The sequence below is a fragment of the Aegilops tauschii genome, chromosome 7 (assembly GCF_002575655.3).
Source record: "Aegilops tauschii subsp. strangulata cultivar AL8/78 chromosome 7, Aet v6.0, whole genome shotgun sequence".
NCBI lineage: Eukaryota > Viridiplantae > Streptophyta > Magnoliopsida > Poales > Poaceae > Aegilops > Aegilops tauschii.
The window spans coordinates 7887648-7914164 of NC_053041.3; the positions used below are offsets into that span (position 1 = coordinate 7887648).

Consider the following 26517-nt stretch of genomic DNA (forward strand, 5'->3'; position numbering starts at 1 on the left):
ACATTGGATGTCGTTGATAACGGGATCACATCGTTAGGAGAATGATGTGATGGACAAGACCCAATCCTAAGCCTAGCACAAGATCGTGTAGTTCATTTGCTAAGAGCTTTTCTAATGTCAAGTATCATTTCCTTAGACCATGAGATTGTGCAACTCCCGGATACCGTAGGAATGCTTTGGGTGTACCAAACGTCACAACGTAACTGGGTGGCTATAAAGGTGCACTACAGGTATCTCCGAAAGTGTCTGTTGGGTTGGCACGAATCGAGACTGGGATTTGTCACTCCGTGTAAACGGAGAGGTATGTCTGGGCCCACTCGGTAGGACATCATCATAATGTGCACAATGTGACCAAGGAGTTGATCACGGGATGACGTGTTATGGAACGAGTAAAGAGACTTGCCGGTAACGAGATTGAACAAGGTATCGGGATACCGACGATCGAATCTCGGGCAAGTAACATACCGATTGACAAAGGGAATTGTATACGGGATTGATTGAATCCTCGACATTGTGGTTCATCCGATGAGATCATCGAGGAGCATGTGGGAGCCAACATGGGTATCCAGATCCCGCTGTTGGTTATTGACCGGAGAGTCGTCTCGGTCATGTCTGCGTGTCTCCCGAACCCGTAGGGTCTACACACTTAAGGTTCGGTGACGCTAGGGTTGTAGAGATATTAGTATGCGGTAACCCGAAAGTTGTTCGGAGTCCCGGATGAGATCCCGGACGTCACGAGGAGTTCCGGAATGGTCCGTAGGTAAAGATTTATATATGGGAAGTCTTATTTTGGTCGCCGGAAAAGTTTCGCGCATTATCGGTATTGTACCGGGAGTGCCGAAAGGGGTCCGGGGGTCCACCAAGGGGGTCCACCAGCCCCGGGGGGGCACATAGGCTGTAGGGGTGTGCGCCTTGGCCTATATGGGCCAAGGGCACCAGCCCCAAGAGGCCCATGCGCCAAGAGATAAGGGAAAGTGAGAGTCCTAAAGGGGGAAGGCACCTCGGCGAGGTGCCTTGGGGAGGATGGACTCCTCCCTGGCCGCACCCTTCCTTGGAGGAAGGGCCAAGGCTGCGCCCCCCCCCCCTCTCCCTTGGCCCTATATATAGTGGGGGGGAGGGAGGGCAGCAATATCTAAGCCCTGGCGCCTCCCTCTCCCTCCCGTGACACATCTCCCTCCTCCCGCAGCGCTTGGCGAAGCCCTGTTGGAATCCCGCTACTTCCACCACCACGCCGTCGTGCTGCTGGATCTCCATCAACCTCTCCTCCCCCCTTGCTGGATCAAGAAGGAGGAGACGTCGCTGCTCCGTACGTGTGTTGAACGCGGAGGTGCCGTCCGTTCGGCGCTAGGATCATCGGTGATTTGGATCACGACGAGTACGACTCCATCAACCCCGTTCTCTTGAACGCTTCCGCTCGCGATCTACAAGGGTATGTAGATGCACTCCTTCCCTCTCGTTGCTAGTAAACTCCATAGATTGATCTTGGTGATGCGTAGAAAATTTTGAATTTCTGCTACGTTCCCCAACATTGACACAACGCACAATTAGCGTCATTTGCTCTTCATGGCTCACATCCGGGGTACAGTCCAATATAACAGAGAAATACTTGGCATCCTTGATGGTGCGTAAGATAACCTTTTTCACGGCGTCAGCAAGGAGAGAAATCAACTCATTCTAAATAGTGTGGCCAAGATAATGATGATGTATTTCATTACTTTGAATGCGCCTAATATGTTCTTGCATCACATGATCGAATTCAGCAATCATTTCAACCGTGCCCAAAAATTTACCATTATTATCTTCATACAACTTCCCCTTTGTTCCTCGAAATGCCAAATTACGTTTTGCAAGAAACTTCACTGTAGAAATTATTCTTAGGAAAACTTGTCTCCACCGCTCCTTTTCCTTTGCAATCTCCCGCTGCATGTCATCATCAATTGTATGATTTTTGCTTAACCTCAACCTTAGATCATTCCATGTGTTCATGTTTGTTAAATGCTCAACACTGCTCTCATGTTCTTGGAGTCTTCCACTGAGACGCTTCCGGTCCCTTAACCCATCAGACGCTAGCAAAGACCTGCTCTGGTTTGATTTGAACAACTTGCAGGCAAAACAAAAAACTTTGTCCAACTCTTTAGAGTAAACCAACCACTTTCTGTCCATAACCTCTTTATTAGCTAATTTTCTGGAATAGTAAGCATATGAAAAACGTCTACCTTCGACATCATCAGGGCAGGCAGGGAACTCCAAGCCCAATTCTCTCACCGGCCCCTTTTCAATTGAAATGTCCCTTTTCCGATTATCAAGATTATCCCATGTCCTAGGATCATATATAGATAAAAGAGAATCATCTTGTTCATCACCATTCCGAGCATCAGGTGAAGGCTGCGAATTTTCCTCTCCCGTGTTGTCCTCATTAACATCAGCATCAATATCTGCATTTAAATACAACAATATGTTGTTACTTACTTACTCACTTCTACAAAAATCGACGCTAGTTAGTTACTTACTGTCATCCAAGGAATGTTCATTGACTTCAGGATCATCATTTGAATTATGATCATCATCTTGTCCCGGTTCAGATTCTTGCCTTTGATTATCAACACTAGTTACCACAGGAAAGAACCTATTTAAAGAACCTCTTTGTTTTTCAATGAGTTGATTTTCTCGTTTTTTTTGTTTTCTTTTCTCAGCACCGGACTTTTGTCTTGGTGGCATTGTAACACCTAAGATTTTAAAGAATAATCAGATCAGCTGATCTAAGAGGACTAGGGCACTAGGCAAATATGTATGTACGCAGTGTTCAGAACTTCAGATTACCTTGACTCCTTGTCTCCTTGAGCAAAGCAGAGCAGGGTGAATGGGCGATTAGGGAGACGGATTCACGGCCTGGGCGATCTCCACTGCAGGATCTCGGGGGTCAGGGCCGGAGGCGCAACCGCGCAGCGACATAGGCAGGCGGCCGAGGCGAGGCGTCGAAGTCGAACAGACAAGCGAACCAGGAGGCGAGACGTCCGCGTGCCTGGTCGATGCCTTTTCCTCTCCCGATCAGGGGCCTTTTCCGCTGGGCCCTTTAGCACAAACCTTTTTTTCAGCCCGTATAAAAGCAGGAGGTATACACACACATATGTGGTGATGCCCCCCCCCCCCCCCCCCCCCCCCCCCCAAAACATGGGCCCTTGGGCGTCGCCCATGTTCGCCTAGGGCCAGAGCCGGCCCTGGACCTAGTCTTTTGCTCACGCACATAATCAACTTTAAGGCCACGCCTAGAGGTTCTAAATCAACTATTGTTATTGCTAACAAAGAAACATTTTACAGTCCGGGATCGAGAAATAGCAGGCAATCGGTATCTACAAAGGTCCGTACAAAACGCTGTGGGCATTACCTGTGACGTTCCAAACGATCCCATCACCTTTGGTACGTAAGAATAAGTGCTAACTGTTTTTTTACCGGATAGTAACACATCATTGATTAGTGAGTCAAGATTATTCAACGATGTCACCTTGGATCTAATAGCCACCTCCCTCCACTCCGCTGCTCTCTTCTTCATCTCCCTACCCTTCTCCCCACCCACCGCCTCCTTGATCCTCTCGTTGACCACCTCCCGCCGCACGTCGTCACCGATCTCCATGCCCACCCCCCACTCGAGGCACTTGTACCGGCAGTTGATCTGCTGCTCGGCGAAGAACGGCCAACACAGCATCGGCACACCACCGCAGAGGCCCTCGACCGTCGAGTTCCACCCGCTGTGCGTCAGGAACACACAAACGGCATCATGCCTCAGCACCACCGCTTGGTCGCACCAGCTCGCCATGAGGCCTCTCTCTTTGGTGGCCTCAAAGAACTCAGGGGGCAGCACGGCGGCCTCGCTCTTCACGATGTCCGGCCTGATGATCTAGTGGAAGTCCTGGCCGCTGTTGGCCAGCCCCCACGCGAACTCTACCAGCTCGTGATTGCTCATGACGGTTACACTCCGGGAGTTCATGTACACCACGGAATGGGACTTCCTGCCGTCGAGCCACTGCAGGCAGCTGTGGTCTTCATTCCAGAGGCTGGAGCTTACCTTGTGCTGGGGGTCCATGCAGGGGACGATTTGGTCGGTGAGGGAGTTGAGCGGACCGATGGTGTAGATGGCCGGTATGATGGCACGCATCGCGTCGAGCGCCGGCTGCTCGAGCTCGTCCATGGTGTTGATGATGACTGCATCCGCGGCCTCGGCACGCTCCACATGGTGTAGCTTGAAGTTTAGCGCGATGTCGTCGTGGTCTGTCGTGCGGAGAATTGTTGGGAAGTCTTTCAGCCGCATATGCTTGCTCATCCCAGGCGCCCAGTCCACCGGCATGTCCATGAACCCGTCTGTCAGTTGCTCTTCATCTGCAAAAAAAAAGTTATTGAGACTCAAGATTCAGACAGTCAAATTTGCACTGCAAGGATAGCTAGGAGGATACCTTTGAGGGGAATGATGCCCTGGTCGATGAGGAGACGGATGTTGCGGTAGCCCATGTAGCCGCAGGCGCTGGCCGTCCAGAACAGCGCGGCCGGCAGGCCGAGCTCCCTCGCAGCGTCCACGGCGAAACTCATGAGGTTGTCTGCCACGACGCACGTGACCGGCGGCACCCCGGATGTGCTGTTGAGGCCAGCAAGTAGGTTCTGCAGGTGAGGGAGGCAGGTGGTCATGGTGGAATAGGCGAGGGACGCCGGGTCCTGCGTGGCGTCGGCGTGTGACGAGGGCAGGCCGTCCGGGATGGTGGCGAAGCCAAAGCCGGCGAGGCCCGCGGCGGCGCTCGGGCCGCGGGAGCGGATGAGGCGGCCGTGGTTGTACTCCGTGGCGACGAAGGTGATGTGGAAGCCCTTGCAGTGCAGGAGCTTGGCCAGCTTCATCATCGGCGTGATGTGTCCCTGGGTCGGGAACGGCAAGCACACCACGTGCGGCTTCTCGCCGGCCGGTCCAGCGGTGTCCATGACTCACCGGCCGGCTCCAATTGTTCGTGTATTGGATCTGAATCTCAACTAGCAGGCCAAGACTAGAGAGCCAGGAGACAGCTTATATGCACGGACGCCATTCCGTTTGGCTTGGGAATCTATTGGGTGGTTCGCTAGCTGTCTACATGTGATGTGGACAGCTTATATGCATGTGTTCTCCGCCACGAGAGCATGTTCGTGCCGCCTTGTGCCGTTCAGATCATCAGTTTTTTTAAAACATCCTATCTGTTCCTCTTCTATCATGGGAGCACAACGAATACCAGAAATAATAAAAATTAGGGAAAGTGTTAAAATCAGCCGGATGATCTATCCCAAGCGTAAGCCGCGTCTAACATTTGACATGTGTCCAGGTGGGCCTCGCGCTTCACAGCTTCCACCCTTAGTGCTTATCCCAATTCTCAACCGAGAAGCACTCACCACACGTCTCTTCTCTCCCCGTACACCACGCGTTGACTGCAAACCACTCACAAACTGTCTATTGAATCTCGCCGGCGCTACAAGGCCCTGGATGCGCCGCTCGCGGCAGCGCTCACCGGCGCTACAACCGGAGAATCTCGCCGGGGGGAGTGCTACAACCAGCCGTCGCAGCCACCATGGGTCTGCTGCAATCCTGTCTCAAATCGACGGCTGATGTCGCCGAAGTTGCAATCGCACAGCTCGCTGGTGTCGCAGCCGTGGCCGGCGCCAACGGAGGAAACGGCCGCATCGTCGGGACCGTCAGCCACGGTTGGTGTTGCCGAGCGTGTTGATGCAGCGCCGCCGGTGTTGCGGAGAGGAGCGCTGCAACCCGTGGATCTCGTCAGCGGCGGTGGATGGTTCCATGGAGCGCGCGTGTCGCGTCCTCGTAGCTCTCGGTGGGCGACGGAGCTGCAGTGCAACTCGCCGGTGGGCGGGAGGTAGCTTCAGTGCAACATGCATCGTGCGGCCCGCCGGTGGCGGAGCTCTGTGCAGCGGGCGTGGCGCTACATGCCGGCCGGTGGAGCTGCAGTGCAACATGCCGGTGGACGTCGGAACTGCAGTGCAACGGGCTGCCGCCGGGGCTGCAATGGAGCTCGGTTGGAGTTTCAACGGAGCTTCGCCGGAGTCGTCAGAGCTCCGCCGGGGCCGCAATGGAGCTCGGCCGGAGTTGTAATGGAGCTTCGCCGGAGCGTCGATGCTGCGTTGGAGCTCCGTCGGTGCTGCTATGGAGCTCGGCCGGAGTTGCAATGGAGCTTCGCCGGAGTGTCGATGCTGCGTTGGAGCTCGTTCCGGTTCCAATGGAGCTCACCGGACGTCGTCGGTACTGTGTTGGAGGCTTGGAGCTATGCGCCGGGCTGCAATGGTGCTGTGCTGAAAACTCAGTGCTGCCTACTATGATCCAACGACTCCAACACGCTAATCGGATGGCTAAACAGGCGGATGATTTCTCTAAGAAATCATCTCATCCGGCTGATTTGTAGCAGCCGCCTAAAAATTATATCCAGATCTATAGGCCATCTAGCGACGACTACCAGCATTGAAGCGAGCCAAAGGCGCGCAGCCGTCATCGCCCCTCACTCACCGGAGCCGGGCAAAACTTATTATAGTAGACAGTCGAGAAGTCATCGTGCTAAAACCATATAGGACCAGCACACCGGAACAGCAACCGCCGCCGGCGAAGAGTAGCTAGCGTAGATCGGAAAGATCCAACCTGAAGACACATGAACATAGACAAACGACGAACATATCCGAGCAAATCCGCCGGAGACACGTCCCCACGCCCACCGGCAATGCTAGACGCACCACCGGAGTGGGGGCTAGGCGGGGAGAAGCTTATTTCATCTTCAGGCAGCCGCCGCCATCTCACCTTCCTGAGCAGGACACAAACCCTAACAAATCTCGAAGACACATTTAAAAACGAAGCCCAACCATCAGGAAGGGGCGGGAACCACCGCGCCCTCATGGCCCTAAGGCCACTGGAGACGAGGCGGAACCAACGGCGCCGCTGGCGGAAGGCAGAAAAATCCTAATTGGGGAGGAGACAGCTGGGTGAAGAGAGTGTCCCCGACTCACGTCCCTAACTAGGCTTAGTTGACTAGTTCAATTCATCAGTTCACCGAATGTATTTTGTCTGTGGACACTCAGCATCTACAAAAGATTACTTAATTTTTTTACAAACAAGTTCATGTGGAGAATTATGGTTGGTAATAGAGAGTGAAGGGGCCGACCCAGTTGAATTCAGGGCGGAAATGAATTATAGTTGAAAAAGTTAAGTAAACCTTTGTAGATTTTTCATAGGTCTAGCATTATTCGACAAAAAAACATTCGATAAAAGTGAAATAGGAACACTGACGCATCCAAGTCCAATATGTAAGGACATCTTTAGTCCATCTCTTAAATTTAGACCCTCGAGAGCGTCCTTGTACACTAACTCTTATATTTGAGAAGTTAAAAAAATGTTTCCTGGCCAAACTCTTAAATTTATATCCTCATAAAAATTTACAAATTCGATTCAAACAAAGTTTGAAAGTAGTCCATTTGTACACACATTCGATTCAAACTACATATTGGATGACATGAAATTTAAACTACATTGCATAAGCTACTCAATTTGAAGAAACTAAAAAGAAAAAAAGAAACCTAATCGTTCTCCTTAATGAGCGTCCCGCAATCCATGATGTTGTCCTAGTCGTCGCTGGACTCGAAGCCGCTGCCCACCAGGCAACCCAACCTCGTCGGTAGCGCCACTGGACGGCCAGACTCGTCCTTAACCCCATTCTTGTACATCTCAAGCCGCCGGCGCTCCTCGGCGAATGCATCCGGCGGAGCTCAGCCATGTACTCTTCATCAGTGTGCGCCATCTCAAGACACTTAAAGGCCTCCCGACTCTCCTGCAACTTGCGACGGGAGACTGTCGGGCGTAGATGTCAATGGCCACCGGACCTCGCCGCTTGATAACCCACGTGTAGGGAATAAGTAAAAGTGTCGAATCTAACAAGGTGTAGAATGAATCCATTGATGGAAACTAGCAAGATTTGACTGCTGCAAAGAGTGTATGATGGTTTGTTCGAAAGCAAAAGTAATTGCAGGAACACATGAAGTAACAAAAGTGCAATGGTGCATAAAGTAGTGGACAAATTCTTAATTGCTAAGGACAAGCTGGTTGTTTGACTTATATAAGGATCAAGGCGTTCTCGAGGATACAAAGGAGTTTCACAAGTTTTATTGAGTTATCGTTCATTGTTTTGATAATTTTTGTGCAGTGGAACCTATAATAATGTGTTGTTCTTACTTTAACAAACAACTTACTTATGATTATACCCTCTATGCAAGCATCCACAAATACTCCCTCCGATCCTTTTTACTCTACATATAAGATTTGTCTTAGTCAAACTTTGTAAATAGGAGCAGCCGCCGTGCAGACAGAGAGTAGAGATGGACACATGGTGGTTTTTGGTTCGTCCTTGGATGTCTAGACGCCCGTGAAACACCGACAGGTTTGCTTCTGGTTTGCGAGGAAATGCACAAGTGGATGCGTCCACATTTGAGGGTCCCTGTTGAAGATGCCCTTAGCATCATAATTAAGATGATAGAAACAAATCAAGCTCTAAGACTTGTACAAAAAATTACAAAGATATACATGATGGAGATAGCTCCAGTGGACAAATATGACTGAAACAAAATCACTTGCAAACAGCATCGATGGTCAATCGAAGTATGTAGGAATATATATATATATCGTCGCCATGGATGCATGGCCGGATGGAATGGATCTACCAGAAGTTGTTTGATCCCTGCCACCAAACGTAAAAACTTGGCCGGGGATGAAGATGTCCCTAGCGAGGATGGCGTCGTTCATGAACGGGCAAGCCATTAATCCTTTCAGCGACCCAACAGCGGAACTCTTAATGAAAGCACCAATGTCGGTGTCAAAACTGGTGGATTTCGGGTAGGGGGTCCCAACCTGTGGATCTTGGATCAATGGCGAACAAGGAATGAAGGACACGATGTTTACCCAGGTCGGGGCCCTCTCGAAGAGGTAAAACCCTACGTCCTGCTTGACTATATTGAAGTGTATAGAACGATTACAGAGTTGATCTACCACGAGATCGGATGAACTAAACCCTAGGCGAGTAGGATGATGATTGTTGTTCTAGCCTATACGGACTAAACCCTTTGGTTTATATAGACACCAGGTACTAGGGTTACATATGATAGGTTACAATGAGGAAATAAACATGCCGAATCTTCTATCTTGACTTGGACGACACACCAAGACTCCAATGGTCTCCTACGCGGAGACGAAACCACCTCGTACTCCGGCCTTCCAGCGGTTGTAGTGCGGTCCACCTGTCCGGCCCATGAGAAATGAGGCACGGTCCAAGGACCCCCAGTCCAGGTCTCCCTCAGGCCTTCTTTTTTCTTTTCAACAGAAAAAAGGCCTGTAGGGCCCGGTGGGTGGGGCGTTGCTGGTTCATTCTCCTCCCGAACGAATCAGTCGGTCGATGCCCTTGCCCTCCCGAACGATTTGTTCGGGCTGGGGTGTCTGTAGGCCGAACATACGCGCCTTATCGGGGTCCTTGTGCAAAGGCTGGCATTCTATTATCTTTTCAGTTTTGTCAAGTTGATCTATGTGCCTTGTATTTTGACCTTTATTATATGAAGTACACACGTATTACCATGAAAAAAATAACAGTTTCTCGGCCAGAATGAGGAAACAGCAAAGTCCACTTTAAAGAGAAAAAGAAAAAGGATAACGTGCATCAGAGTGAAAAGATGTGCTACTGTACACATACAAAAATGTACAGAAACCAAGGATATACATCATCAAGACAACTCTGATTGATGACAAAATTAAAGATGAGAACAAAATGAAGAAAAGATTACAACTCCAAGCTTCATCGGTTATAATGAGAGAAAAAAACACTTGCAGACGGATCGAAGTATATGTATGATCGGGTTAATGCATGCATATGGATCTACCAGAAGTTGTTTGATCCCTGGTAGCAGAGGCCGGTGCTCCACCAGGCGGGGACGGCGTCGCCGACGACCATGGTCTTGCCGTCGGTGCCGCCGGTGATCATGAATTGGAGCCCCTTGGACCTGTCCAGCTCGAAGAAGGCCTGGAACGTGATCCCCCAGTTCTGCGTCATCTGGATCCACACCCCGCCCGTCTCCCTGACGGCTATCTGGCCGATGTCGCCGCCGCCGCCGACATTGTTGACGTGGACGAGCAGCCAGTAGGGGTTCCCCATGAGGCAGAACTGGACGCCACCGCTCCTCTGGCACGGCACGCGGCGGAACTGGACGGGCACGATCCCGGCGACCCTTTGGGCGAGCATGTAGAAGGAGGGCGGGGCCATGTCGAAGTGCCTCCGCGGCGGGTTGCACCAGCCGCCGTTGTTGCTGTCCTGGTACCAGTTTGGCGGGCAGAGGTTGGTGCCGGTGATGACGACGGAGGGCGACCCCGGCACGCACCACTTGGACTGCACGCACCGGATCTCGTAGCACCGCCCGCAACCGTCCCCTTTGGCGAACAGCGGGGTGCTCATCGCCGCCGTCCTCGTCGAGTAGAGCGAGGCGATGTCGCTGCCGCTGTAGCCGCACGCGCCGCCTGCACAATGCATATGCGTGTATGCAAAGTTGTCATCACGATTTTGAATCGGATCGGAGGTCCGGTGCATGATCACAAATCATAGGATATTAACTATCACGATCGTAGAAACATAGATTCTATGAACCAATGTCATAGAATAGAATTATAGGAATTGGTATGAATCGTAGAGTCAGAGAATCGTACAACAAAATCGCGATTCTGAAAAACATATGAACTTAGTTAGCGTGCCTATGCGGTGTGCATGGTGCACGCGGGTGTGCTATGAGGGGCACGTACCGAAGTCGTGGCCGAGGCCGGAGTCGGAGCCGTAGAAGGTGGCGTGGGCGTTCTCCCAGCCGTACGTCGGGAAGCCGGTGGAAGGGGTCGACGGCGCCGGCCAGTACTGGTTAGGAAAGCCGGCGCTGGCCAGCTGGGCCACGGCCGCCGCAAACAGCACCACCGCCACCGCTACAGTCGCCGGAGTCCTCGCCATGGCCGATCCTCCAAGGTGGATTCCTTTCCCAGTCGATCGATGTCGTACGCCGGAGTTGGTCGATGCGTACTTCTCAGGCGAATGCAAGTTTATAGCAGAGCAGAGCACAAAGCTCGTTGGCGCCACGTTCATGCGCCTGTCTCAACGAGTTGGGCGCACGATTTTCTTCAATTTCTTTTCTCCGGGCCGGCCGACAGAATCCATGCGTTCATGGGCGCACGTCTGTGTCGTCGTGTTCCATCATCATGGGCCGGAAGAAGCCCAGTGGCCAGTGCAGCCCCACGAACCTGGGCTTCGGCGACCGTCATTTATATAAAAATAAAAACAATCTCATAAACACTTGAAGATTTGACTTCATCTAAAAAACACTTGAAGATTTGACTTTTTACCAAAATAAGAACATTTTTAATTTTCTGCCATACAGAAGACTTTCCATTTTCCAAAACCATTCGACCTTCTGACCTGTATACATCATGTACACTAAAACATTTTCCAAACAAGACTTTCCATTTTCCAAAAAGGCTATTTCCTTTTTTTTTCGTTGGAGTTGATAAGCTCCCACATTATGTTGTAGTCTTCATCTTTTCTCTGTTTTTTTATCAAGGCTGACTCATTCATTCCGCAAACATTCAGAGTTTACAAGGTCATGGATACAATGCCAACACATCAAATAAACCAAACATATGAGTGGTCCACTCTATCTAGCCAACATATGAGCCACCTCACCAGAACCACAGCTTACACGAACAAAAAGGAAGCAAACCTAAACCAGCATGGGAAAAGCAGTATTACACTGCAATGTTTTACTTTTACCATGACAGTTCATGCAACATTGTCTCTGGAGTACACCTCAAAGGCGATCCACACCATAAACATATGATGCAGTTACAGTACTGTTCCGCGTCACTCAGATCATCAGATGCAGGTGCAAGCACAAAGCTTCAGGCACACATAAGTTACAGCAACCTCCCAGCCCAGGCGACAAGCAAAGGGACACAAAGCCTCACTCACTCAGAGCCCGGGGCCACCGCCCCTGTCGAGGCCGTAGTCGGTCATGCCCACGCCGGCCTCGTTCTGGTGCTTGATGAACCCGCCGTCCGCCGCCTTCGAGTAGCTCCAGTAGTACACCAGGGAGGCTGCAAGGTTGATGAGCATCATGGCGGCGGCTGCCGCGAACACTCCCTTGCGGAGCGCGGCACAGCTGACCAGGTCGTGCTTCGTGTAGTAGCCGAGGTACTTGGTGTGGTACGCGTTCTTCGCGGATCCTCCGACAAGGCAGGCCTCCGCGACGAGGAACGTCAGCCTGGGAACAGGTATGAACATGGCATTGTCAGAGTGATAATGATGATCACGACGAAACAGCAGTCTTGAGTATCGAGTCTTAAGTAAGCAATTATTACAGAGAACGGAAAAATGTCGCCGAAACTAAAACAGGAAAAAGATTTGCAGAAGTCGACTATAACTTCCTGCTATTATGAGGTTCTCACAGTAATAATAATCTAGTGCTCCAAATTGCTTCTACTCTGCTTCTAATGATATTATGAGATTTGTCAGATTGCTTGTATTTTTCGAGTCCTAATAAGACACGAGTCACTTTTCTCCACACCATATACATTCCCAGACAATGGTATTTCATAAATTACATAAGCCATAACATTTCAAAGACGCCGAAAATTCATAAATTACTTAATTGCTTTGCTCAGATTACATTACTTACTCATGGTTTCAGAAGAATTAAGTATAGACTTCTGAATTGGGTTTAGTAGGAAATAGCGGTAGACTGTAACAGAGGGTAAGAGAACCATTGGTTCCATAATGACCAATTAATAAAAATTAAAAAAATGACAACTTAAAAGAACAAACTTGAGGTAATGGTAATATTATGAAAATAAGTGTTGAAGAATAGGAAAGCTCAAAAGATGGTATATGATGCCAACCACATAGACCGCTTGGTAAAATCATAACAGAAAATGCAGATGTGCAAGAATCTAAAGAGTTATTGACCGTTATGATTGATCGCCCTTCATTCTAGAGTACAGAAGTATGTTCCACTATAAAACAAGGAAAGACACTTCATTAAATATCCTCAATGAAAATGTGTGCATTAAGAAGATCAAGCTTGAAGCCCCTGAAGTATGCTAGCCAGGACTTACAAAGGTTTAATATATCAAAACAAGACGAAAAGAAATACATAAACAAATATTTAGCTAATTAAAAGATTCTCTTTAAAAAGCTCACATTTTACTGTTTAGAAATAAACTTATCGACTTTACATACAATAGTTCTGACAGCATTAGCAGATACTACACCTTAGAATGTAGGCTCCACACTAAATATTGCTTTCAAGAATCAAAACACCCCAACTCAAAAAAAAAAATAAGAATCAAGACACCCACAAATAACTTTCTATTTGTGTTCCAACCATGGAACAAGCATACTCTCAAATTGGTTCTGCAGCTTAAACATACAAGTAAGCCATATATGCCACACATGTGGCAGTGGCACCATTGGTTTACCTTTTTATTGTAGTCGTAATGGTACTCCAGAAACTTTCGGTGTAGTGCATCCAAATTATGCCTTTTATATCTTTACAGAACCTGGTCTTATCTTACCGAGATCGAGCACGTGTACACGCTTATATGCGAGCCAGAAGACCCTAGAAACATCTCGTGTCCAAAAAGACAACTTTTCAAGTACTGGATGAGTAATGCAATTAATAGTTCTAGTAATACAATTAGAACTAAATGTTTTTCCAGGTAATCTGCGGCTCTTAACTTTTCTTTAGAAGATCGGCATTGCCAAAAAGGACTAATTTTTTTTTATCAAAAAGAACTAAATCTCCACATCCTTTTTTAGGCTAAAATGTTCACATCTTTGTTCATTGCCGTGGCTGTGTTGTCCCATGTACTATTTGAGGGAGGAGGTTGAGTAACTGCATACACGCATTAGCGCATTAGTGAAGCCTTATCTGCTCTTTGTGAAAAGCGATGACGCCTGATGGGGGCATAGAGATAGAGATGAAATAATGGTGACATGACGACATTGATTGTCATCGTCCAGCGATGGTGTGGGCAAGAGTACAAACATGGAAAAACCGCTTTGTCTTCGGCGCAGAGAGCATGTGGCAGGCTGCAGCACACGTATTGCTCATGGTTTTACATGATTGTTCTAGAGAAGCCAGGAGCAATAGCATGGCCTACACTATGATGAAAAGGCTAAAATGCAGGTAGCAAATTTGTGCTGTTATGGATGGACTTTTAGAATATGAATTAACACACTGAGAAGCCTTTCGATAGCAAGCTAGTTTCAGGAAGAATTTATTATGATCCAACAGAATTTGGTAAAAAAAAGTACATTGCTCTTTTGAACAACTGAACTTGAAATGACAGGGTTAGGCACAACCAGGCACCAACATTCACACAATCACACTAATGCAACATACCTCCTAAAAGAAATTGAATATACACTTGCAGAACAAGTGTGAGTTTCATCCATCCCACTAGGAATGGAGTGGATTGGTCTGAGTACTCTGTTTTTCATTTATAAGGGAATAATATCGTCCAACCTGAAGAATCTGCAGGATTGCAGGGCCACAACGTGCCAGGAGTGTAAGTTGCATAAAACTTTCTTATAAATTATAATGGGCAGGCTGAGTAACCTTGTCTAAGCTGGAGATTTTGTCAGAAGGTAATCCAACTGAAGTGTGTAATAAAATGTTGTCTCGTGTAGTAAAATGTTGTCGAGATATCCACAAATTACATTTCTTCAATACTTAGTTTTGGAGCAAGAATGATGACTGCTAGTTACAATTAACCAACACAAAATTACCTTTGGTACCTGAATCCAATTCAGAACATCACAGTTGGTGTGCCTCGGTCCCAAATCTTTAAGAGACCAGGGTCCGGGCAGATTAAGTAAAAAAAACAGCAGGTTTTCCAGTATGCATCTACGATATCTAGTACAAGCTGTATGATAGTACTTCAGAGAGATTCTCTCTGTTATAGACAAAGCTTGATACGCAGAACGGTACAGGCGGCGAGCGATTTCACTTTCAGTGGGCGTATTATCATGGTGCATTCTAAAATTTTCAGCGCTCAAAACAAGAAAAACAATTCTGTACTCCCAAGTCATAGTGGTTCTAAAGTAAGAGAAGCAGATCTCCGTACACCCAAGGAACAGAGCACGAATCGAGCCAAATCTAGGGTTGAGCGAGGCGCACCAGGAGACGGCGAAGGCGGCGACGGCGCAGCCGCGGGAGGAGAGCGCGGGGCCGAAGCAGAGGCAGCGGGTGACGCCGGTGACCAGCAGCTGCGCGAGGAGGAGCACGAAGAAGGCGCAGACGCCGTAGACGGTGGAGGCGTCGGTGTCGTAGAGGCAGTAGGAGCGCTCGTCGTACTCGTCCGGCACCACCTTACCCTGCGAGAAAGAAGGGGCCATCAGCCGGTGCGGCGCGCGAACGGAGGAGGGGTGGTCGGGGGGGCGTACGGTGCTGCGTCGCTGCTCGGCGCCGACGGCGAGGAGGAAGGCGAAGACGTTGAGGAAGATGAGGAAGCCGCAGAGCGCGAGGGAGGCCGGCCGCGAGGAGGCGAACCCGGCCATCGGCGTCGAGTCTCGAGCAGCTCCGGCTCCGGCGGCGGCTGCTGGGGCTCACTGAGCTCGGTGTGGGGAGACAGACACTGGTGGGAGTGGGGAGTGGGGAGTGGGGAGGAGTGGGGAGTGGGTGCGAGGGGCCCATGAGCCGGTGACTGGATATTAATGTGGGTTTCATTTTCCTTTTTGGAAAGGGCCGTAGGTCGAACGAACCTCGGCGAGCTCAACAAGCCCGTTTCGTCGGCTCGTTTTAGCTTGACCTGCGGAGCCAATTTTTATTTTCAACTCCTAAGAACAGATTGTTAAACTCATTAAGATTCTCAATTGACTATAGCTTTACTTCAGTTAATCACAATCAACCAGCCGCCTCCGCAACCTTAGTAGTATGTGATTTATTGGACGCGGATTTTTGGGACATGGTGGCACGCGATGCCAAAATCTCGCACATCCGCATATGCATCACGATTGCTACTTAATATAGGCCACTGCAAAATACATGGCGGGTAATTTGCAGGCCAGAGTAAATACGTAACGTTATACCTGACACGCATGGGCCAGGTCTCGTTTAATTCTCGTATGGATACTAGCTGTCTGGTAGCAACGCCCCTTGCAGGTGTTGGGTCGTTCTTTAATTCTCATATCTGTCATAACTGCACTGTAGCTTCTCTGTGAGTTGCGTCCCTGTGGAGAGCAGAAGAACAAGAGGAGATGGCCCCAGCAGAAACGTTGATACACATGTTATAGCATATCGATACTGATCCTGCGTTTTACTTTCTTGGGTATACGCACGCGCTGACATATATCCAACATGTTCGTCTCCTTGCATTGCAGACTTCTTTTATGACACTTGTGATTAGGTGGCCAATCCTATGTATTAATGTGCTACTCATCAATAGGCAGATGAATCAACGGAATGCTGATACAAGAAGCTTTATTCATAGCGACTGATTCATGACAAACTGGATGGTTTAGTGTATAGAGTAAGACTCATAGGCTAATTAGCCCTAGATATTACAGAGCTAATAACTGGCACAATGATTAAACACACTTGTATGATGATTAGTCCTAATTTACCAATTAATATATTACTACTACATATATTAATATAGTATTAATACATAGAACATCGACTAAGCACACGAATTTAGCTGTAACCATGACAAACTTGCTCCCATATATTTAGATAATTAAATGCAGCTCGCAGATATTTTCATATCGTAAGTTTTCAATTAGAAATATATGTGCGGAGTTGATTTTGATGTCTCTAATTTTTTTAAATGGGAATTGTAATTTTTGGTTAACATGTATGCTTGTGAAGCTGAGATCAAAACCGAAGACGTGAAAAGAAACCTCGTTCTCTATAAGCCATGTAAAAATATTTTAACCTTTATGTAGAATTTTGCCTGATCTTCTATCAATAGACGAAATGATTTTTTTATTAATGTTGCATTTTAAAATTCAAATTCTACTTTTTTCATGATTCGAGTTAACTACGAAGAATGGAGTTAATTGATTTTTCAGTAAGGAATTGATAAATGTAAGGATTTCAATTCTAAACCAATAGTTGAAACAAGTGACGAAACTAAAATACCCCACTTTCTAAATTGAACAATGCTAGGTGGAGAGAGCTGGTGTGATTATGGACAGGGTGCATGCTTCCAACGTAGTTAACACTTCACAACCTGCTCCTAATAAATGAATACAGGTTGAGGTGTGCCAGGTGAAGATGTCACATATGTCGCCCAATATTGTTCATCTTCAACCTGGCGCTGAGAGGAAAAAGCTGGCCATGGCATCAAGCTGTGGTGACGACGGAAGGTTAGAGAGAGAGAGATGGACTCCAGTATGGAGAGAGAGAGAGAGAGAGAGATGGACTCCAGTATAGCTACAATTCCACAACTCCATTGTTGGGATGAAGGAACTCTTAGATCTCCGTGTGCATGGACTAGAGAAGCTAGTTGAGTGAGGGACGAGCTGCGGGATGGATACGATGAATGGGGAGAAAATGCATGGGGTGGTGCACGCTGCCGTTGAATGTACAAATAAATGAGATTAAATCCTCTAATCAATAGCATGGATCAGTGTAGTTATTATGCAGTGGGCCTTACTCACTTATTGGCTGTGGAATACTAGGCCTATACTACACTGGAGCGGTGCTGAGAAATAGATATACGGGCTGGTTGTACAAATACTACACGAATCACGTACGCATGGACGGAGGTGATTCCATCCTCGCGTGGAACCATGTCCACTCGTGATTATTCGGTGATTTATTCTCTTATTGCACAACCCAGTCTCATGTGTTTTGCTGCGCAGTGGGAGGCGATTAGGCGAGTTGTGATGTGAGACCGGCGTATGTTGCGCTATTTTGTATGGATGAGAGGGAGTTTGTTCCACAAAATATTAGTAGGACTCAAAATAGGGTAGCAGATTGTATGGCAAATTATAGCCGTAGCGAGTCTTGTACTGCGGTATGGATGAGCAGATGTCCTCCATGTTGTGAGGACTTATTGCCTCTCGACTGTAACCCTGTGACTTTGGAATAAAATTTCCGTATTATTCACACACACAAAAAAGAGCGTTCACGAGCTTATAACGAACTAAGCCTGACCTTTAAGATTTAGCTCGTTATAAGGCTAACATGCTTAACTAGCCAAGCCTTAATGATCACGACCCCTAATGAGCTGAGCCTAAATAAGCCGAGCAGGTTCGTTATCCACCCTTGCTGATGGTAGACTCTAAGGGGCATGTTCCTTTTACTTGCGGAATTGGATTCTGAGAATTTCTCAAGCGATTAGCTGTGCACAAAATCCGCGAGAATCAACAGTCTAGATTGTTTCAGCTGTTGCAATATGGTATTCTTGTCTGAATTGTCCGTTAAAATGTAGTAATGCCCCTGGATTGTAATTGTGTGGTTTTTTACTTATGTTTTAGATGAATTCTTGATTGATGCTTGCGGGTGATGTTCGTGATAGTGCAGATATGAAAAATACAAAGTTAAAGATGACATGATCATGTTGCTTTCATACTTCATATGCGGAAGAGATCACTATCGTTGTACATAGCTGCTTGTGAATGGGCATTGAATTGAAATCTACGACAACACTGAAAGTCTATTGAATTGAAATCTACGAAAATGTTGGACATGTGTTGAATTGAACTACACAGAACTGACTGTGCCCAGAGTGAGGACCTGGCGTCCAACGGACAGGGGCGTTGGGCACAAGGTCATCAGCCTCGATCTTGACTAGTCCGGCTCCAGCGATAGATACTTCTCACTGAGCTCTGTGTAGCAAGACACTGGGGGAGTTGTAGCGGGAGTGATATTGTGGGGATTAGGTGCGAGGGTGGGGAGGGAGACAAGAGTCGGTGATTGGATATAAATGCACAATGTTTTTCCTATTTCAGTTTTGGAAAGGAACCATGATTTCTCCATCGGTATGAAGCCCCACGAGTTTTAAGCCTTAGTTTGTAATAGCTGAACTGGGCTGCCCTAGGAAAAAGTGGGCAGGGCAAATGAGACTATGAGAATCTACCGTAATGCCAACGTAGCCTAATACTGACAACACTTGGTTTGTCATGTTGCTATTAGATATGAGAGTAGGAGAAAAGACCGTCACCACCGCTCAAGGCCACCATTGTCGTCATCCCGCAACCGACGTCACTTCGCACCTCCTCGCTACTCTGTCCTATCCCAACCAATTTCTTCGTGGTTCTATTGCTGTCCCACAACCTTTTAGGCTCAAGAGAAATGGTTCAAGCATTAGTATTGGATTGTACAGTTTTAGGACTACAGTGGAATTTTGATTTATCATTCCATCGTATGCGCTATTACAATTTCTTTTCGACTCACCACGTTCTAGCACGTACACACCTACCACAACACTCGAAGCTAGCCACATTCTTTTGTATAGTAAAAAGAAAGAGCGGGTGTAGGAGGGATTCACGACGCGATGCTGCAAGTTTTCATTAGTGGATCAGAGCAGTAACAGAGCCCCAGGCTATTATTTTTTCTATGTCATTTTAGTTTCCTTTTCTGTTTCGCTGCTTTTCCATAATTATTATCTGTTTTATTTTTATATTTTCCTTTCCTTTCCTTTTCTTAATTTTGTTGTTGTTTTGATTGCAATTTTTTTCAAAAACATGAATATAACTAAGACGACATGAGTAACCATTTTTAAAACATATGGACTTCTTTATAAATGAACTTCTCTCACATGTACAAATATATTTTAAATATGGGACATCATTTCTACAAATACATGAACAATTATATCTAAACGCGTGGACATTTTTGAGAGGGACCTGAATATTTTTCTTTATATATAGTTTTTCCCTATGATTTAAGTTTGTTTTTAAAATATTTAAATGTATATTAGGTTATTTGTTGGATTTTTAGAAAACACAGTAAAGAGGAATGCCTTAACGGGCCACATCTTGAGTTGTCGGCCCATTACGGGTTGCCTTTAGGCAGCGACATACCTGTCAGCTGTCGCTTAAGTCGGTATATGTATAGCGCAGACTCTATTTAGGGCTTGTGGCATGCCAAAGCTATATCTCGCCTGACACGAGATGGTAGCTCCCCTCAACCGCAGCGCCGTGCATATGGGCCGGCATAGGGGTCGCTTCGTTGTTCGTTTCGGTCGTTTTACGTCCAGTTTCAGTCGGGATTCCTATACGGGGAGCGACGTAGCACGTACCCCCCCCCCCCCCCTCGCTCGCAGTTGTTAACATGGGCCGGCCCATTTCGGGGGTTTCACCCCCAACCGTTTTTGGGACGGTTCTAGAACCTTCCCTGAACCGGTTTTTTTACTTTATTTTTATTTTCCTGTTTTCTTTCCTTTTTTATTTACTTATATGTTTTCATTTTTACTCATTTTTTCCAATTTCCAAAAATCTATTAATTTGTGATTTATTTTTTAAGTCATTAACTTTTTTTTTTGAATGATGAACATTTCTTCAAAAACGTGGTTTTACTCTTACTAATTCATGTACATTCTCCAAAATCATGAACATTTTTTTGTAACCGTGAACACTTTTTATAACTCACGAACATTTTTTCGAAATTGTGAACATTTTCTTAAAGTTTTGAACATTTTTTTGAAATGTGTGGACATTCTCTTAAGTCATGAACATGTTTTTGAATCCATGAAAAGTTTTTCTAAATAATGAACATTTTGAAATTATAGACTAAAATTTCAAAATATTGTACATTTTTCCCAATTTGTGAACATTTTTGAATTAGTAAACATTATTTTGAATCATGAACATTTTTTTTAAATTCGTGAACATTTTTTGAATTAGCGAACATGTTTTTGAATCGTGAACATTTCTTTTCAAATTTTTGAATGTTTTTCGAATTAGCGAACATTTTGTTGAATCGCGAACATTTATTTCAAATTGACGAAAAAAATTCGAGATAGCGAGCATTTTTTTGAATCATGAACATTTTTCTCAAATTCGTGAATATTTTTCGAATTAGCAAACTTTGTTTGAATCATGAACATTTTTTCAAATTCACGGACATTTTTTGAATTAGTGAACATTCTTTTTAAATTCGTGAACAATTTTCAAATTAGTGACAATTGTTTTGAATCATGAACATTTTTTTTCAAATCCACAAACCTTTTTGGAATTAACAAACATTTGTTTGAATCATGGTTTTTTTCAAAATCATGAACATTTTTTGAATTTGTGGACATCTTTTACAAATTCGTGAACAGTTTTTGAGTTCCTGAGAATTTTTCTCTAATCGTGAATACGTATCGAATTCGTGATTGGTTTTTTTAAATTAGCAACTTTTTCTGAAATTTTAGAACTTTTTGATATCCCGAATTACTGAAAAAAAAGGAAAAAGCAAAAAAAAACAAGGCGGCGTCCCGGTCCGCACATGGGCCGGCGCAGCAGTGCGCGAAGGGGGAGCGGGGGGTGCCATATAGGCGCTCCCAGTTTCAGTGGTTTTTTTCACCAATTTCTGTATTATGGTTAGAGTGGTCCCATTTTTTGCGGTTTTCTTTTTTATCTTTTTTGCTTTATGGTTTTCACCAGTTTTCCTTGGTTTTCACCGTATTTGACTATTCCATATCGGTTTTTCTTTCGTTTTTTCTTTTGGTTTTTCTTTTTTTCTTTCGTTCTCCAGTTTTCTTTTGCTTTTTTGTTGTTTTCTTTGGTTTTTTCTTTCTATCTTTTTGTTGTGTTCCGTCTTTACGGTTTCACTGGTATTCTCTGTTTTTGCTATATTACATTGTTTCACATTGTTTTTTTGGTTTTTCAGTTTCTGATTTCTTTTTCTTTTTCTTTTATATATCTTTCTTTGTTTTTTTGTTTCGTACTTTTTTCTTTTGTCCAACACATGTCAATTTTTTATATATGCTAGGAACATTATTTAATACATGTTTAACATTTTTTAAATACTAGATCAACATTTTATAAATATATTCTATGATGTCTACTTTTTCTATATACTCCCTCCTTCCTAGAATATAAGAACGTTTTTTACACTACACTAGTGTCTAAAATGCTCTTATATTATGGGACGGAGGGAGTACATTCTATGTTTTTCATATACAGTCGCAACCGTTTTTATACATGTTCATCATCTTTCAAATATATAATTACCATCTTTTTTTTTTCAAATAATATTTATGTCTACATTTTTTCGGCATGTTTAGCATTTTCAAATACGTGATCAACATGTTTTAAAATATATAATTTGATGTCTACTTATTTCACATAAATTGTACATTTTTGGTATATAGTAGAAACATTTGATATGCATGCTCAACATTTTTTGAATGCATGATTATCTTTTTAAAATAAGTGTTGGTGCCTACATTTTTTATACGTACTATCTATACATCATGAACATCTATTAGGAAAGTTTAACATTTTTAAATTATATGTTTATTGATATCTACAATTTTCATAAACTTTTCCTAGAATTTTTGTAACTCAAGAATAATTTTGTATACACATTTACCATTTTATAAATACATGGTTATAATGTTACATACTTTTTTGAAAAGTGTGAATACTTTTAAATGTCATGAACAATTTTTATGCTATAAACATTTTTTAATTAAGCAAACATGGTTTTACATTGCCTTTACTTTTTCAAAATCATGAGTTGTAATTTTTAAATTCATTTTGTAGTTTTTATTTCACCAGTTTTAGTTCAAGATTTTGTTGGTTTTTTGTTTTTCAGTTTTGTTGTTTTCTTTTCAGTTTTTTTGTTTTCGTTATTCTTTTGTTTTAGTTTCTATTTTTATTTATAATTTGAAGATATTTTAAAAAAAAAATCATGTAAATTTTCAAATCCTCGAACATTTAAAATCACAAACTTTTCAAATTTCATGAAGTTCTTCGCAAATGTGTGAACTATTTTCGAAATTGTGAACTTTTTCCCAAATTTTGTTGAACTCTTTTCAATTTTATGAACTTTCTAAATTTTTTGAACTTTTTAAAAACATTTATGAAGTTATCAAGTTTATGTACTTTTTCAAAATTTGTGAATTTGTTAATTCAAAATTTGTACATCATTATATTTTCTAAAGTGAACAGTGAAATTTGTGAATAGTCAAAGGGGTCAATGGTCAAAGGTTAATTGGAGGTGTTTCAATGTGTCGCCGAGCGAGCCAGATAGGACACTTCATGTGAGCGAGTGTCCATCTTGCGCGGCGGGCGAGCGCTATTCAGCTATCGGGCGCTAAAGTCGTGTATACAACATCTCTATGTAGAGCACTTCCTGTGATTGAAAATGACCAGTGGAGGATGGGCTCCAGGGAGGCCATTTGAAATACCATATTTCCACAGCCCAGAAAAATTTAAAAGAAAATTACATTCGGCTTTGTGTTGTTTTGTGGGTTGGACCTTGGTATATTATTTTCTCAGTTAAGTCCTTGTGTGAGTTATACTTTTCTCATATTTGTATATAGTGCAACTCTCGGTCCTTCGTGACCCTACCATTGTTCAATAAAAAATCACACAGAATGCCGCCCAATCGGCCTCTCCGCCACTTGAAGGTGTATTAATGACACACACAAGCTAAATATCTCATGTAAAATTTACAAGTGCTCAGTAACTAAATATTATATTTCGCCTTGTTCTTGGCATTTTGGCACCTCCGGTCCAATAAAACCAGACAAAGGGAGTATGGTTTAGTTAAATTAACTTTATTAATTTTGCTTGATTAACCTTGCCAGTCGTTATCAATAAACCTTGGTAAAGGCAAGACCAGGAGGAGTTGCAGGTGAAGCTTCACATCATGGCCCAACGTGTCGACCATATTAATGAATAATGGGGGAAAATATATATTACAAGGCAGATGCAAATATATATATATGTGGTGGGGATGGTCCCCGGCCTAAGAAAAACGTGGGCAGATTATGGCCTCTCAAGCCGCGATAGCGATGCAAACAAAACATGCCTACATTCATCCTTGATCAAATCACACGCCAAATCACCGATCATAAATTTGCTTCTTAGTTTGTGCTCTAGTTAGTTTACAAGGTTTCGATTGGGTTTAGCGTCGGATCAAACATGTTGGCTGCAGGCATGTAGCTACTAATACCTATGGTCCTATATGTGGCTAGCAATTATATCTGGGTAGTACAATGTAATGCGTCGGCAGCGGTTGAGCTAAGCACCAAATTTCAGCACATGGAAATAACCCCTATTAATATTGGCAGGTCTATGCAGTACGTACGAATCATAGTACAACCATTAATTGATTGATTGATTGTTGCATGTGTCCCACCCCCAACCAACACAAGGGGTCAAAAACCGCTAACAGTCCAGCACATCATGTATCCTTGTGGGGCATTAGTTGTGTAACGGCTTAGCCAAAAAGAGTTAACTCAAAAACATCTTAAGCTCATTTTGAAAGGAGGGACAGGGCCCGACCGGCCTCTGCATTCTTGGAAAGACAGAACCAAAATTTATTGCTAATGGTGCAAAGCAACGGCTTTGAAAAATGAAATTGAAAACCCGTGGCTACATGAGTAAGCTATGTTGGATTTGTTTTGCAGAAAAAAAAACCATATACATGTCAAGATATTCTATTCATGCCTATCATTGTTTATAGACAATAAGTTATAGGTATGTAAAAAAGAGTTTAGCAGACAAGTTCTAGAAGTATAGCTGACATGTCCAAAAGGTTAACCTCTCTTCTCCAAAACACATGATGTCTTAGATGTTGGCACGACCTCCAACAAAAATCTTAAAAAAATTCATGTCATTACAAAAACAAGGAAAATTATCTAATGAAAAAAGTATTCAGTACGAATCTAAATGAATCTAAATAAGTTCCCTTCATATACCCGTAGTCAGATTCAAATAAATTTTGACTACGGGAATCTGGAAAGCCATGTAATTTGGAACGAAGGTATACTATATTTTATTATGCAAAGCACAACAAAAGGTACTCCCTCCGTTCCTAAGTATAAGACCTTTTAGAGATTCCACTATAAACTACGTACAGATGTATATAGACATACTTTAGAGTATTGATTCACTCATTTTGCTTCGTATGTAGTCTATAATGAAATCCCTAAAAGGTCTTATATTTAGGAACGGAGGGAGTGCACATTTTTTCTCAAACTTTAGAGTACAACGTTGATAACCGTTTGACCTATTACATTACTTATTTATTAGCATTCAGTGTGTGAAATGAAAGGCCCACTGGTTTCGTACTATTCCTTTTGGACAGCAATGTTGATGCCGATCTGCACCGAAATTTGGAGCACATTTTCTATGGCTCTAACTAGCTCTACGTAGAGAGGGTTGTTTGCTGAGACTAATGACCAATTGTCCTTAAGAAGTAATAATCAAACTAAACTACACCCACGTCTCAAAATATAAGGATAAGGTGCATTTGACTTACCAAAATTTTCAAGATACGGTTAATTCCAAATTTACAATTTTCACGTAATTATTATATTCTAGAAAGAGTAAAGGGATATATGACGTAAATGTGTTTTGCATGACACATACAATGATGTTAACCTTACACAGGCTCAGTCCATATACTCCCGCATATATTATTAATAGAAATTCGAAAATTTAGCGCCAAATATAATACCGTGCCTTATATTTTGGACAGCGTGAGTAATGACTGCTCCATTAATTCTCACCGTATTATTAGTTACATGATCCTTTCAGTATACAGTAAAATATCATTTATGAGCCTACAGGAACCTTTGACAATGGACATATGGGTTTTCAATGTTTTGAAAGATTTTCCTTGATCATGTGGCTCATATATACATAACGATACATCCACTAATTGGGATGACAAACCTACCTACTGATTAATGAGGAGAAAAATATATTGTGTCGCAATCCAATATGTTTGGACCACAAGAGGCTGCAACTAGCTGCAAGAGAACTGGTCCATTGATGCAGAAAGCGAATAAATTCAGTGGAAAAACATGTGCAATGGTACCAGTACCACCATACTTTGCTTGGACCATGGAAAATTCCCATTTTAGTTCCGTAATATAATTTTCTCAGCACTATTATCAGTACACTTGCAGTACCATATTGTAGACTAGCTATGTACGTTTGTCCTAGGGTTTCTTTTCAAGTCTTAAAATGTATAGAACCCCTCTGGTCTGGTATACGGAACCCCCTCGTATTTTGAGTCTTGATTACTAACTGGGAAATGCAATTCCGATGGTATAATTTTTGGTATCGAACTTGTGTATTAGCTAAATTGGTGATCAAAACTAGACACAAAACACGACGGCGAGTGTTGAATACCAGACCAAAGAGAGCATATGTTTGGCTACCTCGTGCTGTACGGCTAAGATGATATGAAAGTAGTTAGGTTCATCAAAGTGGCAAAAGCTAAGATGCACCCTCTGTCATTCACACGCACATTGGTGTGCATGTAGATGAT

The 26517-nt window shown here is 44.3% G+C and overlaps 3 protein-coding genes and 1 pseudogene across 3 annotated transcripts; all 4 read right to left on the reverse strand.

Annotated features, from left to right (window-relative positions):
• Window positions 1-1674: 1674 nt before the first annotated feature.
• Window positions 1675-3105, reverse strand: LOC109734473 (uncharacterized). The gene is made up of 2 exons (XM_045230876.1): window positions 2511-3105; window positions 1675-2435 (listed from the first exon to the last, which is right to left on the reverse strand). Exons 1-2 carry the CDS (start codon window positions 2716-2718, stop codon window positions 1675-1677), a joined length of 969 nt encoding a protein of 322 aa, XP_045086811.1. The 5' UTR covers window positions 2719-3105.
• Window positions 3106-3219: 114 nt separating this feature from the next.
• Window positions 3220-5127, reverse strand: LOC120961862 (7-deoxyloganetin glucosyltransferase-like; annotated as a pseudogene).
• A 4696-nt stretch (window positions 5128-9823) lies between these two features.
• LOC109734465 (expansin-A17) lies at window positions 9824-11079 on the reverse strand. The gene is made up of 2 exons (XM_020293675.2): window positions 10835-11079; window positions 9824-10555 (listed from the first exon to the last, which is right to left on the reverse strand). The coding sequence occupies exons 1-2, from the start codon at window positions 11028-11030 to the stop codon at window positions 9921-9923; spliced, it is 831 nt and encodes a 276-aa protein (XP_020149264.1). The 5' UTR covers window positions 11031-11079; the 3' UTR covers window positions 9824-9920.
• Window positions 11080-11804: 725 nt separating this feature from the next.
• On the reverse strand, window positions 11805-15758 carry LOC109734466 (uncharacterized). Its single transcript, XM_020293676.4, has 3 exons — window positions 15516-15758; window positions 15250-15446; window positions 11805-12333 (listed from the first exon to the last, which is right to left on the reverse strand). The coding sequence occupies exons 1-3, from the start codon at window positions 15627-15629 to the stop codon at window positions 12042-12044; spliced, it is 603 nt and encodes a 200-aa protein (XP_020149265.1). The 5' UTR covers window positions 15630-15758; the 3' UTR covers window positions 11805-12041.
• Between the last annotated feature and the right edge of the window lie 10759 nt (window positions 15759-26517).

What these genes read in the sequence shown, in the direction of transcription:
- LOC109734473 (XM_045230876.1), bottom strand. Translation starts at nt 2,718, where the DNA reads ATGCCACCAAGACAAAAGTCCGGTGCTGAGAAAAGAAAACAAAAAAAA. An exon ending in TGAACATTCCTTGGATGACA is followed by an intron (nt 2,436 to 2,510) that starts GTAAGTAACTAA and finishes ATTTAAATGCAG; the next exon opens with ATATTGATGCTGATGTTAAT.
- LOC109734465 (XM_020293675.2), bottom strand. Translation starts at nt 11,030, where the DNA reads ATGGCGAGGACTCCGGCGACTGTAGCGGTGGCGGTGGTGCTGTTTGCG. An exon ending in CGGCCTCGGCCACGACTTCG is followed by an intron (nt 10,556 to 10,834) that starts GTACGTGCCCCT and finishes TGCATTGTGCAG; the next exon opens with GCGGCGCGTGCGGCTACAGC.
- LOC109734466 (XM_020293676.4), bottom strand. Translation starts at nt 15,629, where the DNA reads ATGGCCGGGTTCGCCTCCTCGCGGCCGGCCTCCCTCGCGCTCTGCGGC. An exon ending in CCGAGCAGCGACGCAGCACC is followed by an intron (nt 15,447 to 15,515) that starts GTACGCCCCCCC and finishes TCTTTCTCGCAG; the next exon opens with GGTAAGGTGGTGCCGGACGA. An exon ending in GCCGCCTTCGCCGTCTCCTG is followed by an intron (nt 12,334 to 15,249) that starts GTGCGCCTCGCT and finishes ACCTGTTCCCAG; the next exon opens with GCTGACGTTCCTCGTCGCGG.